General features: G+C 37.8%; 1 protein-coding gene across 5 annotated transcripts in view; it reads left to right on the forward strand.

Moving 5' to 3' along the window:
* The window catches only part of PRDM6 (PR/SET domain 6), an 89,654-nt gene that overhangs the window by 49,984 nt on the left and 23,805 nt on the right, over window positions 1-15,865 (forward strand). For all 5 annotated transcript variants that reach the window (XM_008172420.4, XM_042854625.2, XM_042854626.2 and 2 more), the window contains exons 4-5: window positions 10,380-10,507; window positions 14,288-14,412. In XM_008172420.4, coding sequence (XP_008170642.1) covers window positions 10,380-10,507; window positions 14,288-14,412 — 253 coding nt within the window. The remainder of the gene's footprint in view (window positions 1-10,379; window positions 10,508-14,287; window positions 14,413-15,865) is intronic.

The raw sequence follows: 15,865 nt of genomic DNA on the forward strand, positions 1-15,865 counted from the left end.
TGCAGCCTAATAATTTAACCTACCAACACCTGTTCTTATACCAGCTGCCAATAGTCTAAAGTAGTGTTACTCAACCACTGGTCCATGGTCCCTTAGCTGGTCCCTAAGATCTCCCTGACACAGTTGAAGAAGGCAGCAAGTCGGTCCCTGGCATCAAAAAGGTTGAAAAACACTAGTTTAAAGCAGTAATCTGAAATGTTATTTGTGCTTAAATATCTTTACCCTTTTAATTTTTTGCCCAGTTAGATTTGACTGTATGAATATGAGCTAAAAGAACTTCTCAGTTAAACAAAAGAGCAACAACATGGGGGTAAGGAATTAGCTGACTTCTTTTTAATGACACAGGATGCTGGGATTGTTTGGTAAAGTTACTATAGATACTAAAGGTGGTGGATGATGGTATCCATTGTGACATACCAGAGGAAATGGTCATGTCTTCATAAGCAATGGGGTAACAAGGGTCAGCTTGGTTGTCCTTGTTCTCTGGCCCAAGGTCCATTTTAGGAATTGTAACATCTTCTCATATGAATAATACCAATAATTTCAGTGGGACTATTCACATGAGCAATGGTTTGCAGTTTCAGGCACTTATTGGGACTGGGTGCATGGGCCTTCTTCATTAAGGAGTTCACATATGGAACTCCTTCTCCCTGAGCACACCTGCTTGAGTTTCTGCTGCACCCAGCTGGACTTGGTGTCATGTTCTTCTCTCGGGATTATCACATCTTTGATCATTTGTATCCCTCTTTTTTTTCATTATTTCTCCCTTCTTGGAACATCCTTCTTTTTCGCCCATTGCTTTTTGTGAGGATAGTTTATCTATGCACTGAGCCCAATTTTGCAAAATATTTGCTTATTATGCACTGTGTCCCAGGTAAATGAGACAGTGGAGAAGAAGTTGGAAAACTGCCTCAGCATAGTCTGTGGTGATGCTACTTCAGCTGGCTGAATTGGTGCGGCCTCCACATGCTCTTGCTGCTATTGTGACTGCATCCATAGGAATGGGCAGTGGGGCACAATATGGATCTTCAAATACTAAACCCAAGCAAAATCTTCCAAATTGGAACTACTGGTGCACTAAACACTGGCATTTGCTTTATTGTGTCACTGGAGCCATTAAGAGGATACAAAAGCATATAGTGAGGAGGCCATAGAATGCTTTGTGGGAAGTCCATCAGCTTTAGAGAGAGAGAGAGAGAGAGAGAGAGAGTGTGTACACATTTCCTGAGTTTTGCCTTTGTGAACTGGTGAATGTTGCTTATTACAGCCCTAAAAGTTACATTGCCTCCATGCCCTTGTCTCTGTGCTGGAGAAAATCTGGGTACCAATTTCACACAAATTTAGTTTGAAGTCTGTAACGTCACCGTGTAGGACCATATTGTTGAGTAGTACTAGCCCTTATTGTTACATGGAAATCTCCTTTACAACAGGGGACCTCCAGGTTTCAGTGTCAAAATCTGAACATTGAAACTTTTATTTAAAATCAACCGTTTTATGAACTCATCAGCTTTCCAGAATTAGACCTCTGTTCTGCAACCATTTACACACGTACGTGTCTTTACACGAGTAGTCCCACTGAGGGCAATGAGACTACATGTGTGCATTTGCTGGATTGGTGTCTAAAGTGATGAAGCCTTTCACCTAACACAGACAGTTCCAAACAGTATTTATATTTTCATATGCTATAATCCTTTGAGATACATTAAGTCCAAGTAGTTTTTAATATTAGTTGGCAAATATTTTCTTTTTAAAAAATGGCTAGAGGATGGCTGCTAAATTAAAGAGAAGAAACATTAAGCAGATATTGCAAGATGTACAGTCCATACCACATATGACTAACTGTAAAGAAGTGTTTAGGATAGCCTGGGCAATTATAGATCATTGAATATCAAGATTGATTTCTCTACATTTTTAAAGATGTGCAGAGGCTGCTGGGGAGGATCTCCAACAAACGTTCAAGAATGTTTCATTTTAAATTTCTTCCAAAGAGGCCTCCTGATGTTTCCTTACTGCTCATGTAGTTAGATTCTTTTTCTGCTAATAGTAATTAAAGACATTTTAAGTGCATCTAAAAATGTTTGGAAACCTTTGACTGTAGCAGAAAAGTGTGTGTGTGTGTGTGTAATATAAAGATTCGCAAAACAAAAAAATTTTGTTTAAAAAAAAAAGTTGACTTTGCTAAGTGACAACAATGGTAGTTACCTATCACATTATTTACAAAATCCAAACCTTTAAAAGTAAGTTCACCTCTACCCCCAATATAACGCTATCCTCGGGAGCCAAAAAATCTTACTGCATTATAGGTGAAACCGCGTTATATCAAACTTGCTTTGATCCGACGGAGTGCACCCCCCCCCCCCGCCCTGGAGCGCTGCTTTACCGCATTATATCCGAATTCGTGTTATATCAGGTCGTGTTATATCGGGGTAGAGGTGTATATTGATAGTTAAGGACATAGTGTCTATATACCTTTCTCTCTAAAAGGCCCACTTACTATAGTACTTTACACGGTCCAAATAGGAATTATGTGTTTGTTTTTATTATCAAGTATTAATGAATGAATATTTCATCACAACCCAACCACTTTAATACTAACCCAGGAGTTCTTGGTTTTAAAAAAAATATTTTTGTTATATTGATATCTGTCCCTAGATAGTCTTTTTGAGGCATATTTTAAAGTTCAAATATCAAGTTAATCTGTTTATCAACTGAGAGTAGAATGTTTAGTAAAGCACTTATAATTGACGTTTCTTGGAAATAATGTCTATATAGCTTAAGAGAAAAGCCATGTAACATTATCATCTTATGGTAAAATTAGTTATGGATGTGTCAGTGTAATTCAGCTATACATGGATATTTTAAATTATTTTTCAAAATAGTTTTTGTTTGTATTTTGATATTACTGATGTAATAATAATAATTTTGCATCAAATTTAAGGTTCCATGTGATGGAACATGAATTTCTTTGTGCTTGTGTTTGTTTATTATATAGCTAGTTTAAAATTTATTATGTGTTTATCTAATTATTGCCTTTCTTTTAAATGGTGGGTTTTTGTAAATGATGTGCTTGGGGAATTTCCCATGTTTGTGAGTTTGGCTTTGGTCTTTTTCATGTTTTGTTTTGCGTAGGTGAATAAAGAGATGAGTTTCAAATCTTCAGTAAATAGGATGAGTGGGTTACCAGATTAATAAATCAAAGAGAGAGCAACACTGGCTAAATTTATAATTATGTTAGTGATGCTTCCTCATTAAGTGTGTCTCTGTCAAAATACTCATATTTCCTAATCAACTGAGTTAGCTACTCACACACAGTGCAGCTCATTTTTGCTGAGTGCTGATTAGAAGTGCTAAAAAATAAATAACATTAAGTATCAGACCCAAGACATTTTATTCTGTAGCCCTAGCTAATCTACTGCACCACTGTGCCTCTCAGTCAAGACACTGAACCACGCTGTGTTTAGTTACAGCACTTGACATATGTAACTAATACTAATGCTTTACATTTACATAGCACATTTTCATCTATAGATCTCAAAGTACTTAACAAAAATGAATAATCATTATTATTCCCATTTTATGTGTGGCCTTAATAAATCCGGGATTTCAAGCCATTCGCATGCTAGAGACCAGGTTTATTACCTTAGGGCTTGATCCTGCAAAGTGCCAAGCGCTATAATCCTGATCTATCCAAGCACTTTAGCATGTGCTTAACTTTAAATACATTAATAGTCAACTCCCTAGAAATCAATAGGATCAATATTGGGCTGCAAAACTCTCTGCAATACAAATTGTTAGTTACTTTGCTTAATTATAACCTATTTTCTTCAAATAAAGAACGTGCTTGAGTTGTCAAAGAGATCCAACCGTCAGGAAAGCTTGAAAGATTTGGAATAAGATGTTATTGAGATAAAGAGAGACAAAAGTCAAAATTTCCCAATTAAATATAGACTGTGGGGATAGACTTTGGGTTAAAAAGAAAACCACATCTTAAGTTCAGGATCATTGCTAATTTTTGTATAAATAGTGAATGTTTTAAATTTAAAAATAAAATAAAATGTTGAGAAGCATCTAGAGCAGTTTTGCAAGTTCTAGAAGTATTTTGTCCCATATTTGTCTTTTGTCCTTGGGTTTTGGTTTGTATTTTTCTCTCAACATTTTCACCATTTGAAGTATCGTTATTTAGTTATTATTTATCTACTGAGTAAGGTTTTTAACACAATAAAGGGGGTAAAAATGCCCATCCACTAATCTAGGTTAACATAATTTTACTAATACAATGACACAGACAGCAGCTTTCCCAAAACAAATAACCAACCAGTGATATCAGGTCAGAGTACCACAGCATACCCACATATGCCAGCCTTTATTACACACAATTCTCTTCTCCAAAAACATAAATGAAAATATGGGCATTGCAATGGGTCCTGAAGGGCTTGATATTTTAGTCCCTTCAGGAGGGCATTGGATTCCATAGTTGGAGGGCCTTTTACAAAGAAACTCCTACAGGCAGCTTCCAGTATCTAATATTGAGGGAAGTCTTTTGAAAATCTCATCCTTGCTGCATATTATAGTTACCATGACCTTATATGTGTCATATCAATATAGACAGTATTGTACAGCAAAAAGTAAAAAAATCCTCTACCAATGGTAAGAATTAATTTGCAGAGTTTGGGAGTTTTAGCCATCTCTTTGATGCCTTACAACATAAATAAAAGTATAATTTTAATAGTCACTTTTAGAATCTGAATATAGAACCATATATGTTTTCTCTTTAAAAAATTCCACTGTGCGGGCCAGTCTTTCCTCTTTTTGCAAGCAAGGAAAACAAGAGGTCAGTTAAGTTGTACACTAATACTTTTTATTGGGTTAAGTGGAAAATAAAATGCAGGCAGACTTTCAAAAGACACAATCCTTCATTAGGCCATGGAAAGAGAACAAAGCTAAGCAACAGATACTGAGGAAAGAACTTGACTGAACTAACCATTTTTTCCCCTCACTCTCTCTCCTGTGAAATTGTATTTAACTATTTCACTACTGGCTTGCCTCTCTGTGCAGAAATACTCCACCAAAATTCCAACCTTCCATTACAATTACTGTGGCACTTCTGGACCTTGTACATCTAACCGCACTGGAGGGGTATTTTGCCATGTACCTGGCATGTTAATCAAGAGCCTAGATGGCAGCAGCTGGGTGAAAATGATTCAGAGTTTTCTGAATGCTTTTGCCATGTCTTGTCTGGCATTTTGTTATTCATTTATTATTAATTATTATTATTATTATTGTTTGTGGCAGTGCCTAGGACATCAGCTTGTTTCGCGGGTGGGGGGGTCTGAGCCAAGTGGGAGGTGCCTGGTTTCATTTAAATTTAGTACATGACATATTTTCAGGGGCATGCATGGCGGGTGTGTGTGTGTGTGTGTGTGTGTGTGTGTACAGGCCGGGGAAGCAGGGACACAGAGCTCCTCTGGCCCCGGGACTGCAGCGGGGAGAGAGAGAGAGGGGCTCTCTTGCTCTCTCTCCCTGTCGCAGCTCCAGGGCCGGAGGAGCGATGTGACCCCACCACACCAAGTACTTGTGGATACATTTATTCAGATGGCTCCACAGTGCATGTATTTTTGCTGAAATGGTGAGTGTACTGCTGTTTATTTCTATGCATATGATGTACTTATGTGTATTGATGGTTTGATGTGTATAATATGTGTGTGTTTAACATGCCCCTCCAAAAGCGGTCACATTTAAATTCTTACACATGCTTCTGAATATTCTAAATAGTACCCAACTGCTTGTTTACAGTATTTTTTTATTTTGTTTAGTAACCATTTTTCATAGATTTTTTTTAAGGATCACTTATATGATATATTATCTGGTTTGAAAAGACTATTATTAATTATTATTATTATTTTATTTTAATAATGATTTATTATAGTATTGTGGTTGTCCCCAAAAGCTGCAATCAAGGATCAAGACCCCATTGTGTAGTGCTGTATATACATGCAATTAAAGACAAACCCTGCCCCCAAAAGAGATTACAACCTTAGCATATGCCAAAAGACAAGTGGAGAAAAACAAACAGGGCAGATGAAACAATTATATTTGGAATAAGAAGCAGCAGTCTCAGCGCACCAACTGCCTAGTTGTTGTCTCCATTATATCCTGCTCTGAACACATCTAGCTTATGTAGCAGCATTGATGGCAACCTGGAAAGAGGTTGGTCATCTGCCCTTCATATACCTAATAGTCTGCTGCTACTCACTGTGCCTATGCCCCTAAATGTTGGGGAGTCTGTATTCTTGAGAAGGGGCAATAAAAACCGGAAAAGAGATTACTTTCAATAGTTTGTGTCAACTAGAGCCCTCTTCCACTTTGACCTATACTCTGGCTCTGGACAAGAAAGTGGGGACATCTGATAATCTGAAACCAAGGGATTATAACTGCAAAATCATCATACATTTTTGCATTTAAATTTGAGTATATAATCTCTTTAACTGTAAAACATCAATATCCTATTGCATAGAGATTAATAAAAAAGGAACAAGTTGTACCATATAAATAACCCTTATACAATAACCTCTTGTCAGTATCTGAATTGTACCAATAGCTCAGTGTACTACTTAAGATAAATTAGAACTGACTAAAGATAGGAAATGTTAACATACTACTTATTAGCAAAACTAATAACAAATCAACAGTTATATTGGCTCAGAAGAGGGAAGGGAAGACAGTAAGCAGGTTGGATGCTGCTCCCAGCTCTGACTGAAAGAAACAACATGGGGAGAAAGAGGGAGACAATGAATTGGTTGGATTCCACTCCCTTGGTCATATCAGGGAAAGGCACGGGGTGAGGAGGGTTGTGGCACCTAGAGGCAAGTGGGTTCTCCAGCCAGAGTTGGGGAAAGAATACCTTATTTTCAGAATGGCAGCTTCTTCTGGAATCTGTTCTAATCCCAAAATGTTTTGTCTGTTCACTTATCAATCCCAAAGGTAAATGCATAGTAAATGCAATTTATTACAAGGCTTGCTTCGCTACAGGCATAGTATGCATATGTGTGTGTGTGTGTAATATAGAGGGAATGTGTAAATGTATATAATATGCCAGAGTAGCTCCATTCACAGCTTGTGTTAGAGTATTCTACATTATAGCTGATTATGCTTTTCCCCCCGTCATACTTGCTGCCTGAGTTAGACAAAAATATAATGATATAGTGAATCAACATTTTTAGACCTCAACTGGAGTTTTGTGATTTAACAAAACTCACAGACAATGTAGCAATGTCCTTCTTGCTTTAGTGTTAAAGGCCCTCTGCTTCATGGCACTATAGATTTTGGTTTGTGGCGTAACAGGAATAGGACTGCTGTGGGTTCATTTGAAATGGGGAAAACACAGTTGTCTTTGGTGAGGAACCAGAACATCAGGTAATCAACAACATTTGTAGCAATTTCCCCTTCCTTTCTCTGCCATTAATCCGATAGAAAATATGATGGAGAAATTGTGATGTCTCCCAAACATAAGAAAAGCTAGCAGAGTTATGAAACTTTGCCCAATTTAGAGTTCCCGTCTGCTTTTATAGACATTGCTGCTACAGTTGTGGGGCAGTATGGTGACATACAGAAAGCTAAACCATAGGTACAAGTCAGCAGTAAAATGAAGTAACAGTTACAGGGCCTGATCCAAAGCTGAGTAAAGTAAATGGAAGTCCAGTACACTTTGGATGAGGGCTATAATTCAGTTCATTCTTGTCTTATAAAGGGGATTATTTCCACTCAAGAGTGAAGCTTGAGTGAATTGGTACTAAGACATGCTCAGTGGCAGGTCCTAGCTCAGGGGTCGGCAACGTTCGGCACGCGGCTCGGCAGGGTAAGCACCCTAGCGGGCCAGGCCAGTTTATTTACCTGCTGACGCGGCAGGTTCGGCCGATCGTGGCCCCCACTCGCCGCGGTTCGCTGTCCCAGGCCAATGGGGGCAGCGGGAAGCGGCGCGGGCTGAGGGATGTGCTGGCCGCAGCTTCCCGCCGCCCCCATTGGCCCGGGATGGCGAACCATGGCCAGTGGGGGCCGCGATCGGCCGAACCTGCCGCATCAGCAGGTAAATAAACTGGCCCGGCCCGCTAGGGTGCTTACCCTGCCGAGCCGCGTGCCGAACGTTGCTCACCCCTGTCCTAGCTAGTCATATTCAGAAAGTGTGGAAAGGCCTCTATTTGTCCATGTTTATCTATAAATGCTGGGTCCATTTACCCTGTCACCTGATCTGCTGTTCTCATCTTTTTCATCTCTATCTTTTAGAATTCATGGCATAGAGGGGGATATTAGCTCTATGAATGGGATTTTTTTTGCCTCAGTGTAAGCCATGTTGCTATGCGAGGCACCATAAAAATGCCTTTAATAAATAAATAAATAAGCATTGTGTGAAAAACTGTTTAGACAGATTTTGCCAAGATGGCTCCAGCCAAACACTGTTAGTCATTAATTTTTCCTTCTCTCTCTCTTTGTGGGCACATTTCCTATAAAACTTTTCCCTCTCCGTTACATATGTTTTATTCATTGTAAGATATTTGCCTATATTTGTACAATAAATTAGCATGTATTTATATGAAAAAGGATGTCAGTTCATGTTTTTGTTAGTTAATAACAAGGTACCACACATGGAAAAAACAACAAATGAAAACCATCAAGAACATTTACTTGTCCTTTTTAGACACAGGTCTTTTTTCCTCTAAGACACCCTTAAAGCCCTGAGGATCCCTGCTATGTTCACCTAATTATTCCATCACTTCTTAGCTCTTGGATTAGCTGGCCCTCCAGTCAAGGAGCATCAGGCATGGTTCCATCTTTAGCTTGTTATAGCCACTCATGAATAACTTATATGCATCATTGTAGAAGACTCACTTTCCCCTTCATTGTCTCCCAATGATGAATACATTGCCTCTGAAGAAATCCCAGCCTTTCTCAACCAGGAGCAAAGAAATAAGGTCAGGTTGTAAGCTCATATCTCCCATGTGGTAGGGCGCTGTGCTACTGCTGACTGGCCCTGTTTGGTGCATTTAATGTGTTCATGGTTAAAAGCAAGTTGGTTTTTTAAAATGATGATTGAAACACATTTACACTGTTTTATTCAATATCATTTCTGGATCAATCCTGCCAACATAACATTGAGTTTATGGAATTGATAATGTGTTTTCTTTTTAAATCTTCAATTCAATTTAATATATGTATAATTTCTCTGTTTTATTAGCTAAACACATGTTTAAAAGAGCAGATTATTTTTAGTATACTTAGATGTTTTTCTGCAAGCATGTCATGAAAGAAAGTGCTCTTAAAGGGACAGGAATTAATAAATGGGCAATCTCAACAGATTTGGAGATCAGGTTTGGTTTGGATAAGCAGCCAACAGTTCGAGTGCTGATCTGAAACTTAACCAAACTATCCAAATGATTTGCAAAATTTGATTTAAAAGGTTGTGAGAACAGGCTCTCTCACTGTAGTCTCGGTTTTCTGGTTCCAATCCCAATCCCAGTGCATCCGTGTATGAAAAATAATGGAGAACTAAAAGCTAACCTAATATTGCAGAGCCTCCAAAGAGGTTTGATTCTTTGGTTTTAGGAGGACACAATAAGAAGAGGGCGGTGGGGTTCTTTTTTAAACTTCAGACTGGTTTTCCTGTCCTTAGCAGGGATGTCATATTTAAGAAAACATAGATTCTTCAAGACTGGTTTTTCATTTGCTATCTCAGAAATTGTACTTTTAATTACTCTTTCTCCTTTCACTTCCATTAATTTTAGTACTATGAATCTTAGGGCTCCCCAATTGATTAGTATTTGCTGTATTAAACTCTATACCATCCTGTCCTGAAGTACAAGCTTTTGCTGCATTTGAAATGTGAAAGAAGTGATCCCTGTTTAGGGATTAAAACAACAAGGAGTCTGGTGGCACCTTAAAGACTAACAGATTTATTTGGGCATAAGCTTTCATGGGTAAAAAACCTACTTCTTTAGATGTTTAGGGATTACTAACCCTTGCTCAGCTGTTCCAGCCATTTCAATACAGCCTTTACATCCAGATTTTCTTGTTTATCTGGCAGTTCATTATTTAAGGCTGGCCTGTCAAAAATAGGTTAAATATTCTTTGGGAAACACGGTCACATCTTTGAGACACCACAAATATGTTTAATATAAAAAGATTGGCTTGATAAGGGGAACATGATAAACTTGCATCACCAAAAATATTTCTCTGTTATTCCGTTTGTATTTCTAAGGGCATCAATAAACAGTGACAAATCTCATGGCAATAAATTTCTGGAACAGGCACCCAGAGACACTGGAAAGCAGTGAAAATGATTGCTGATGATTCGTTCTAACTCCTTGACCTTCTGACCTCTTCTCCAGATATATGACCAAGATGGGACACTACAGCACTTTATTGATGGCGGGGAACCCAGTAAGTCAAGTTGGATGAGGTATATCCGATGTGCAAGGCACTGTGGGGAACAGAACCTAACAGTAGTTCAGTACAGGTAAAGTATGTCTTGATTTATTCGCTGCAAGAAAAAAATCCTTGAAGTGAAAAGTCAGAATTGTAATTATCACCAGTTCACAAACAGTTGTTGGGTTTTCTTGGATGGCTTCATTTTGTACAGTACAAACTTGGTAGTATGGATTTAAGAGCTCTTAAGTTTGGTTGTCAAAAACTGAGGAGGGGGACATCATTGAGAGCACATACTACAGGGTTGATTCTGATCTCACTGATGTTCCTGATGATTTAAACCCTCTGTCATTAGAAGAGGAACATGTATGCAGATCACATTGTACAAAGCAATCTGCACATCCTTTGAGTAGTCTCAGTAGACTGCTCTGGAAAGAGTAGTTTGCTTGAAGAGTTGTCCCTCTCTTACAATAAATAATTATGTTAGGGGAGAAGGACAAGGAGAAGGCTGCATTTGAAATGAAAACATCAGACTTCAGTGTTCAAAATTCTGTTTGGGGAGCATCATTGGGCATTTATGACCCAAATATGCATCTGCTGAATGCACCTGTCAGCCAAGATGGTCTTGTGGCCTATGCCTATGATGTCAATAGCAAGTGAAGGTTATAACAAAATAAAAATGAGAATGTAAAAAAGAATGTGTAAAGAAATTATGGCTCCCATTTCTCCCCCTACAAACAATAGCAAAAAACCTAGAAAATGTGTTACATAAATATATGATCTCAGCCATAAACAAATCTTTCCCCTTCAGAATCAGAAGCGACTGTTTGGCTTTATTAAATGTTATAGCAAGTACATCAAAGAATGTTTGGGAACTAAGCTGAGCACTCCTGCTGTTGGCTATTTATTTTGGGTTTTCTTTTTTTTAATGACAGGTCTTAAACTTATTTATAATATTTTAACTATTTTAACAAATGTGAATGCAAACAAAAATGAAAAATACACACAGTTTGATGATTTTCTTTTAGGGTGCCAGTTTAACAATGATAAAATGGCCCAATAGCATTTTTCAACTTTGTTTCTGGCCCCTTGTCAAAATAAAGTAACAATTCAAAGAAGAATATATGACAGTGTTTTATTATATTATTACAAACTTTTATTGTAGTCTTAAATATTTATATTTTTAGCTATAATTCTGATGGTTCATTTTTTAAATGGTCTGTTTAAACTAAGGTTGTCTCTGTGATGTAAAGAGCACTTTTGGTTGGTAGTCCACATATGTTATGAACCACTGAGACAACCATGTTTGAGTATGTGAAGTATGTGTAGAGTGTGTGTATGTATACAAACATATAGATGAAAAACAAATGAAATATGGGCATGAGAAAGTCGTTACACATCTGTCAATATTAAGTACATTTTACAACTCTGCTTTCATGATGGAGCTTTTACTTAGAGTTCCCTCTGTTGATCTGTTTTTGATTACTTCAGATCTTTGTAAAATGAACTACAAAAACACAATTTAAAAAACTGGCATCCATCACCAGTGACTGAATCCAAGTGTAAGAAAATAGAAAAGTTGGACACTGAAAAACCGGTCTAATTTTTATTGTACATGGACGTCCTCCTCACAGAAAGTCAGCTGGTTTAAATTCATTCTGTTATGATTTGTAATATCTAAATGGAATTTTCTTCAAAGCGCTCTTGATTGATTGACCCTTAGCTGAACGTTTTGTTTTTATTTTGAGGCTGACAATAATGTTTGTTGGCATGTGTTCTGCTTCAACTGCGTGGGACGCCATGAAGCTATCTTTATGAGTCATCCAACCACAATACTAAATACATGTCAGCAAAGGAAATATTATCCGAAAAGGGAAAAATCCCTTTGATGTACTTCAGCATGCAGAGATTTCTGCGAGTTTTGGAAGCTCTGTACGCTTGTAAGGAACGGTGTACGCTTACACATTTTTTTTCGGCCTACTCCAAGCTTCACAGACCACCCATTGCTCAAAAACAGTTCTGCTCTTTCAGCGGCAAAGTGTGTCATTTGGTTTTAGCACATTCATTTGCCGGGCTGCTGTGTTTATATTAAGGGAAGCCAAACTGAGAGATGAAATGTTACAAGGGTGAAGTACAAAGTAGACTCGATTTTTCTCAAGTTAGGAGATGCTGGTGATTTATAGCATGGCTCCAATTTTGATTTTTATGTAATGTTGGAAAGAATTAATAACATGTACAGCTTTGGGAGAGAGAGAGAGAATGAGCGAGAGAAAGGAGCAGAGCAAGAGAGTGAGAGAGAATGAGCAAGAGAGACACGAAGGCAAGAGTTTTTGTCAGATATTCATAGAATGTTGGGAAAAACATTCTGCTTAGCTAGCAGTGCCCTCCTGAGACAGGGTGGCAGTAAGCGAGAAAATAACAAGATAAATGAAATTTTTGCAGCTGCTAGTAAAATATTGAGAATCTGCACTTTTTTATTGATCTTTATGATCCTGTTGCCAAGAGCCACTTTGCGGTGACAAAATATGTTGACAAGTGCATATCTCACTGCCATGAAAAATGTGGTGAAGGATTCTCCTTATGTCTGCAGTGTTATACAAGGAACAAATTGCACTGCTACGGCAAATTCTTTACAGAAAGGCTAAATTTAAGGCCTACCAACCCTAAACGCTTTTATCTTGAACTTCAGGCTAATATTTGTAGCAATTTTTCACTGAGAAAACCAGTTGAGGTCTAACATTTATTTTTTTTAGTCTATAGATATTTTTCTGCCTTACGCAAGCTGTTTTAAAAAATGGTCCTTTCTTGGTACCTTGACTGTATCATTTTGGTGTGTAATCGTTCAGGCAGAGTGGAATGCTCTTCTTGTATGTATTGAATTTCTATCCATCTCATATAAGAGCGTTTTACTGTACTGTACCAGGCTTAAGCAAAAAGCTACTACAAACCAATAAGATTTTCAGTTCCTCTTCTAGATGCTTGATTCGATCTCACACCGATTTTGCACCTAACTCTAACTTCATTGGAATTACTCGAGTTCTTTAACTCAAAGTGAGATTGGGATAGAACTTACAGAAGGATTCTCAGTTATGGTAAATACTAAATTATACTTACCTGAGGGGCCATCAACCTTGTTCCCATGTTTCATATTGAGAAAGATTTCCTCAGTAACTCTTCTTCATTACAAGTCCTGTTTTCTGGACTCTTCTGGGCCAAAAGTCCATATTATTCAACCTTAGTTCTCTCTCTTTTGGGAGGTATATTTCTGTTGTGAGACTGAAGGAAATATAAGAGGGCACACGTTAAAAATCATCTTCTGTATTTAAAAAATTCTTCACTTTGTTACTAACAGCACTTACTAAATCTAAAAGAATTATTATCTATTTACTTTTTACCATCTAAACTGTGTGTTTGAAGTTTCCCTCAGTTTGGATAGTGAAAAGAAACTGATCTGTTTTGAGTCGGTCCCATTTCCTGGATCTTGTGCACTGGTGCAATGCTGCCGTGTTTGCATTCCAAATTCTGCACTGGAATGTTTTTGAAACAAAAAAACCTGTCTGCCTTAAACTTTCTTTCAAAAAGGATACTGCAACAACAATAGCTTATTATGTTTTGTAAAACATTTTCTTAGGTCTTAAACTACCTTAGTTACAAAGTAGCTTTAAGCTGTTTGTTATCCTGTTTTACAAGCACTAATTGGAGTCCCACATTGATGAGATGGATTCAGGTTTACTATAATCAATGAGCTATTCTTTTGGGATAACTTGCAGAAATTCTTCCAAAACGGTGGAATTCCATCATAATAGTGCATATGGTAAAAGGAGCGCTACCTGTTCCTAAACTGGGCTATTTTTCTGTTTGTTATGACTAGGTCAAATATATTCTACAGAGCCTGTATAGATATCCCCAGAGGCACCGAACTGCTGGTGTGGTACAATGACAGCTACACATCTTTCTTTGGAATCCCTTTACAGTGTATTGCACAGGATGAAAACTGTAAGTATTTTATTTCTAACTATATGTCCACAATGCATATTTCACAATTAATCTGTTTTGTTCCTTGTGTTTCTTAAGAAGTATGAAGTAAACCCTGGATATTTATTTAAGGTAAGTTGGACGATTACAAAGGCCCTGATTCTGAAAATCCTTAAGATATATGATGTCTGTGGAACGACTTATATGATTAAAATGCACATACCTACAGGTGGGCAGGACTGAGACCTAAATTGCAGGTTCCCCCCCATGGCATAGGTTTATTCTCTATTTACTTCCCCAACCCTCTCTCTAGTTGCCAGTTCTATAATAGGATTTTCTGTCTTGTCAAAAAGATAACATAATGTGATCTTTCCAGTCACTGTCAATGCTGCTTCATCATATTAGTGTGGGATGTGTTGATGGAGGCCCAGGCTGGCTGTCCATAGAGATGAGGTCCTTGTGGTTAGAGAAAATGCTAGTTCCTTTAAATAAAGGCTAATTACAAATAACCTAATATGATGATGGAGCCCCCGTCCTGTCACAACTATCCCCAATTCCATTCATTCGTCTCCCCGGCCATTTGATTTTACTGTGAATTTTAAAAAAGCAAATCATTTATATCACAGACCCAGTCATGCAAGGTGTGTGTTCTTGTCTTCAGTGGGAATTAAGAGTGCTCAGCACCTCCTGGTATTTTTGTGTGCATCTCTCTCAACCTTCTTTCAGCTTGCATCAGGGAACTCTTTTCCATTGTGACAGCCATGTGTGTCTATGTGGTGGAAGAAGCAAATAATAACAGCTTGAATGACTTTGGCCAAAAATGACCCTGTGGCTGCCAGCGCATAATCAACTATATATTATATTTTTTCAGTCAAATACTTGGATACTTAAACAGCTATACTGAGATGAACTTGGGTCTCTTAGCAACTTAAATACTGAACCAGGCAGCAATAAAACAGCAAGATACCAGGGATTAAACTGTCAAAAATAAACATCCTTTTTCATCTTGAGTTTTCAAATCTCTTATACTTGAGAGGAGTTTTAAAGACATTAAATTACTGGCCATAATGTTTAGCACTAAAAAAAATCATCTGCTCCAGTGGGTAATACAGAAATATTATTTTCATTTCTGTGAGTTGTACTTTACAAAATCATTTTTTTTAAACGATACAGTGAACAAAATCCCATCACAGTTAAATCTTTAAATATTGTCACTTACTGCTTCGCTACAAGGGAAACCAAGGAGTTTCATCCACAAGCTAGGGAGATCGACAGAAAGGGAAAAATTCATCTCTGGGCAGAGGCCCAGCACCAGGCCTATGCATAACCTAAGTGCCACTTAAACCCTCAAAATAGCCCTTGTGCTGTTCCTCTGCACAAGGGTGAATTTCACCCACAATGAACTGTGACAATATTACTTAGCTCTTAAACCTCATTATTTGAGTCTCTTGATGGAGGTTTTATGCTTACAATT

This window comes from Chrysemys picta, chromosome 6 (genome assembly GCF_011386835.1).
Source record: "Chrysemys picta bellii isolate R12L10 chromosome 6, ASM1138683v2, whole genome shotgun sequence".
Classification (NCBI taxonomy): Eukaryota; Metazoa; Chordata; order Testudines; family Emydidae; genus Chrysemys; species Chrysemys picta.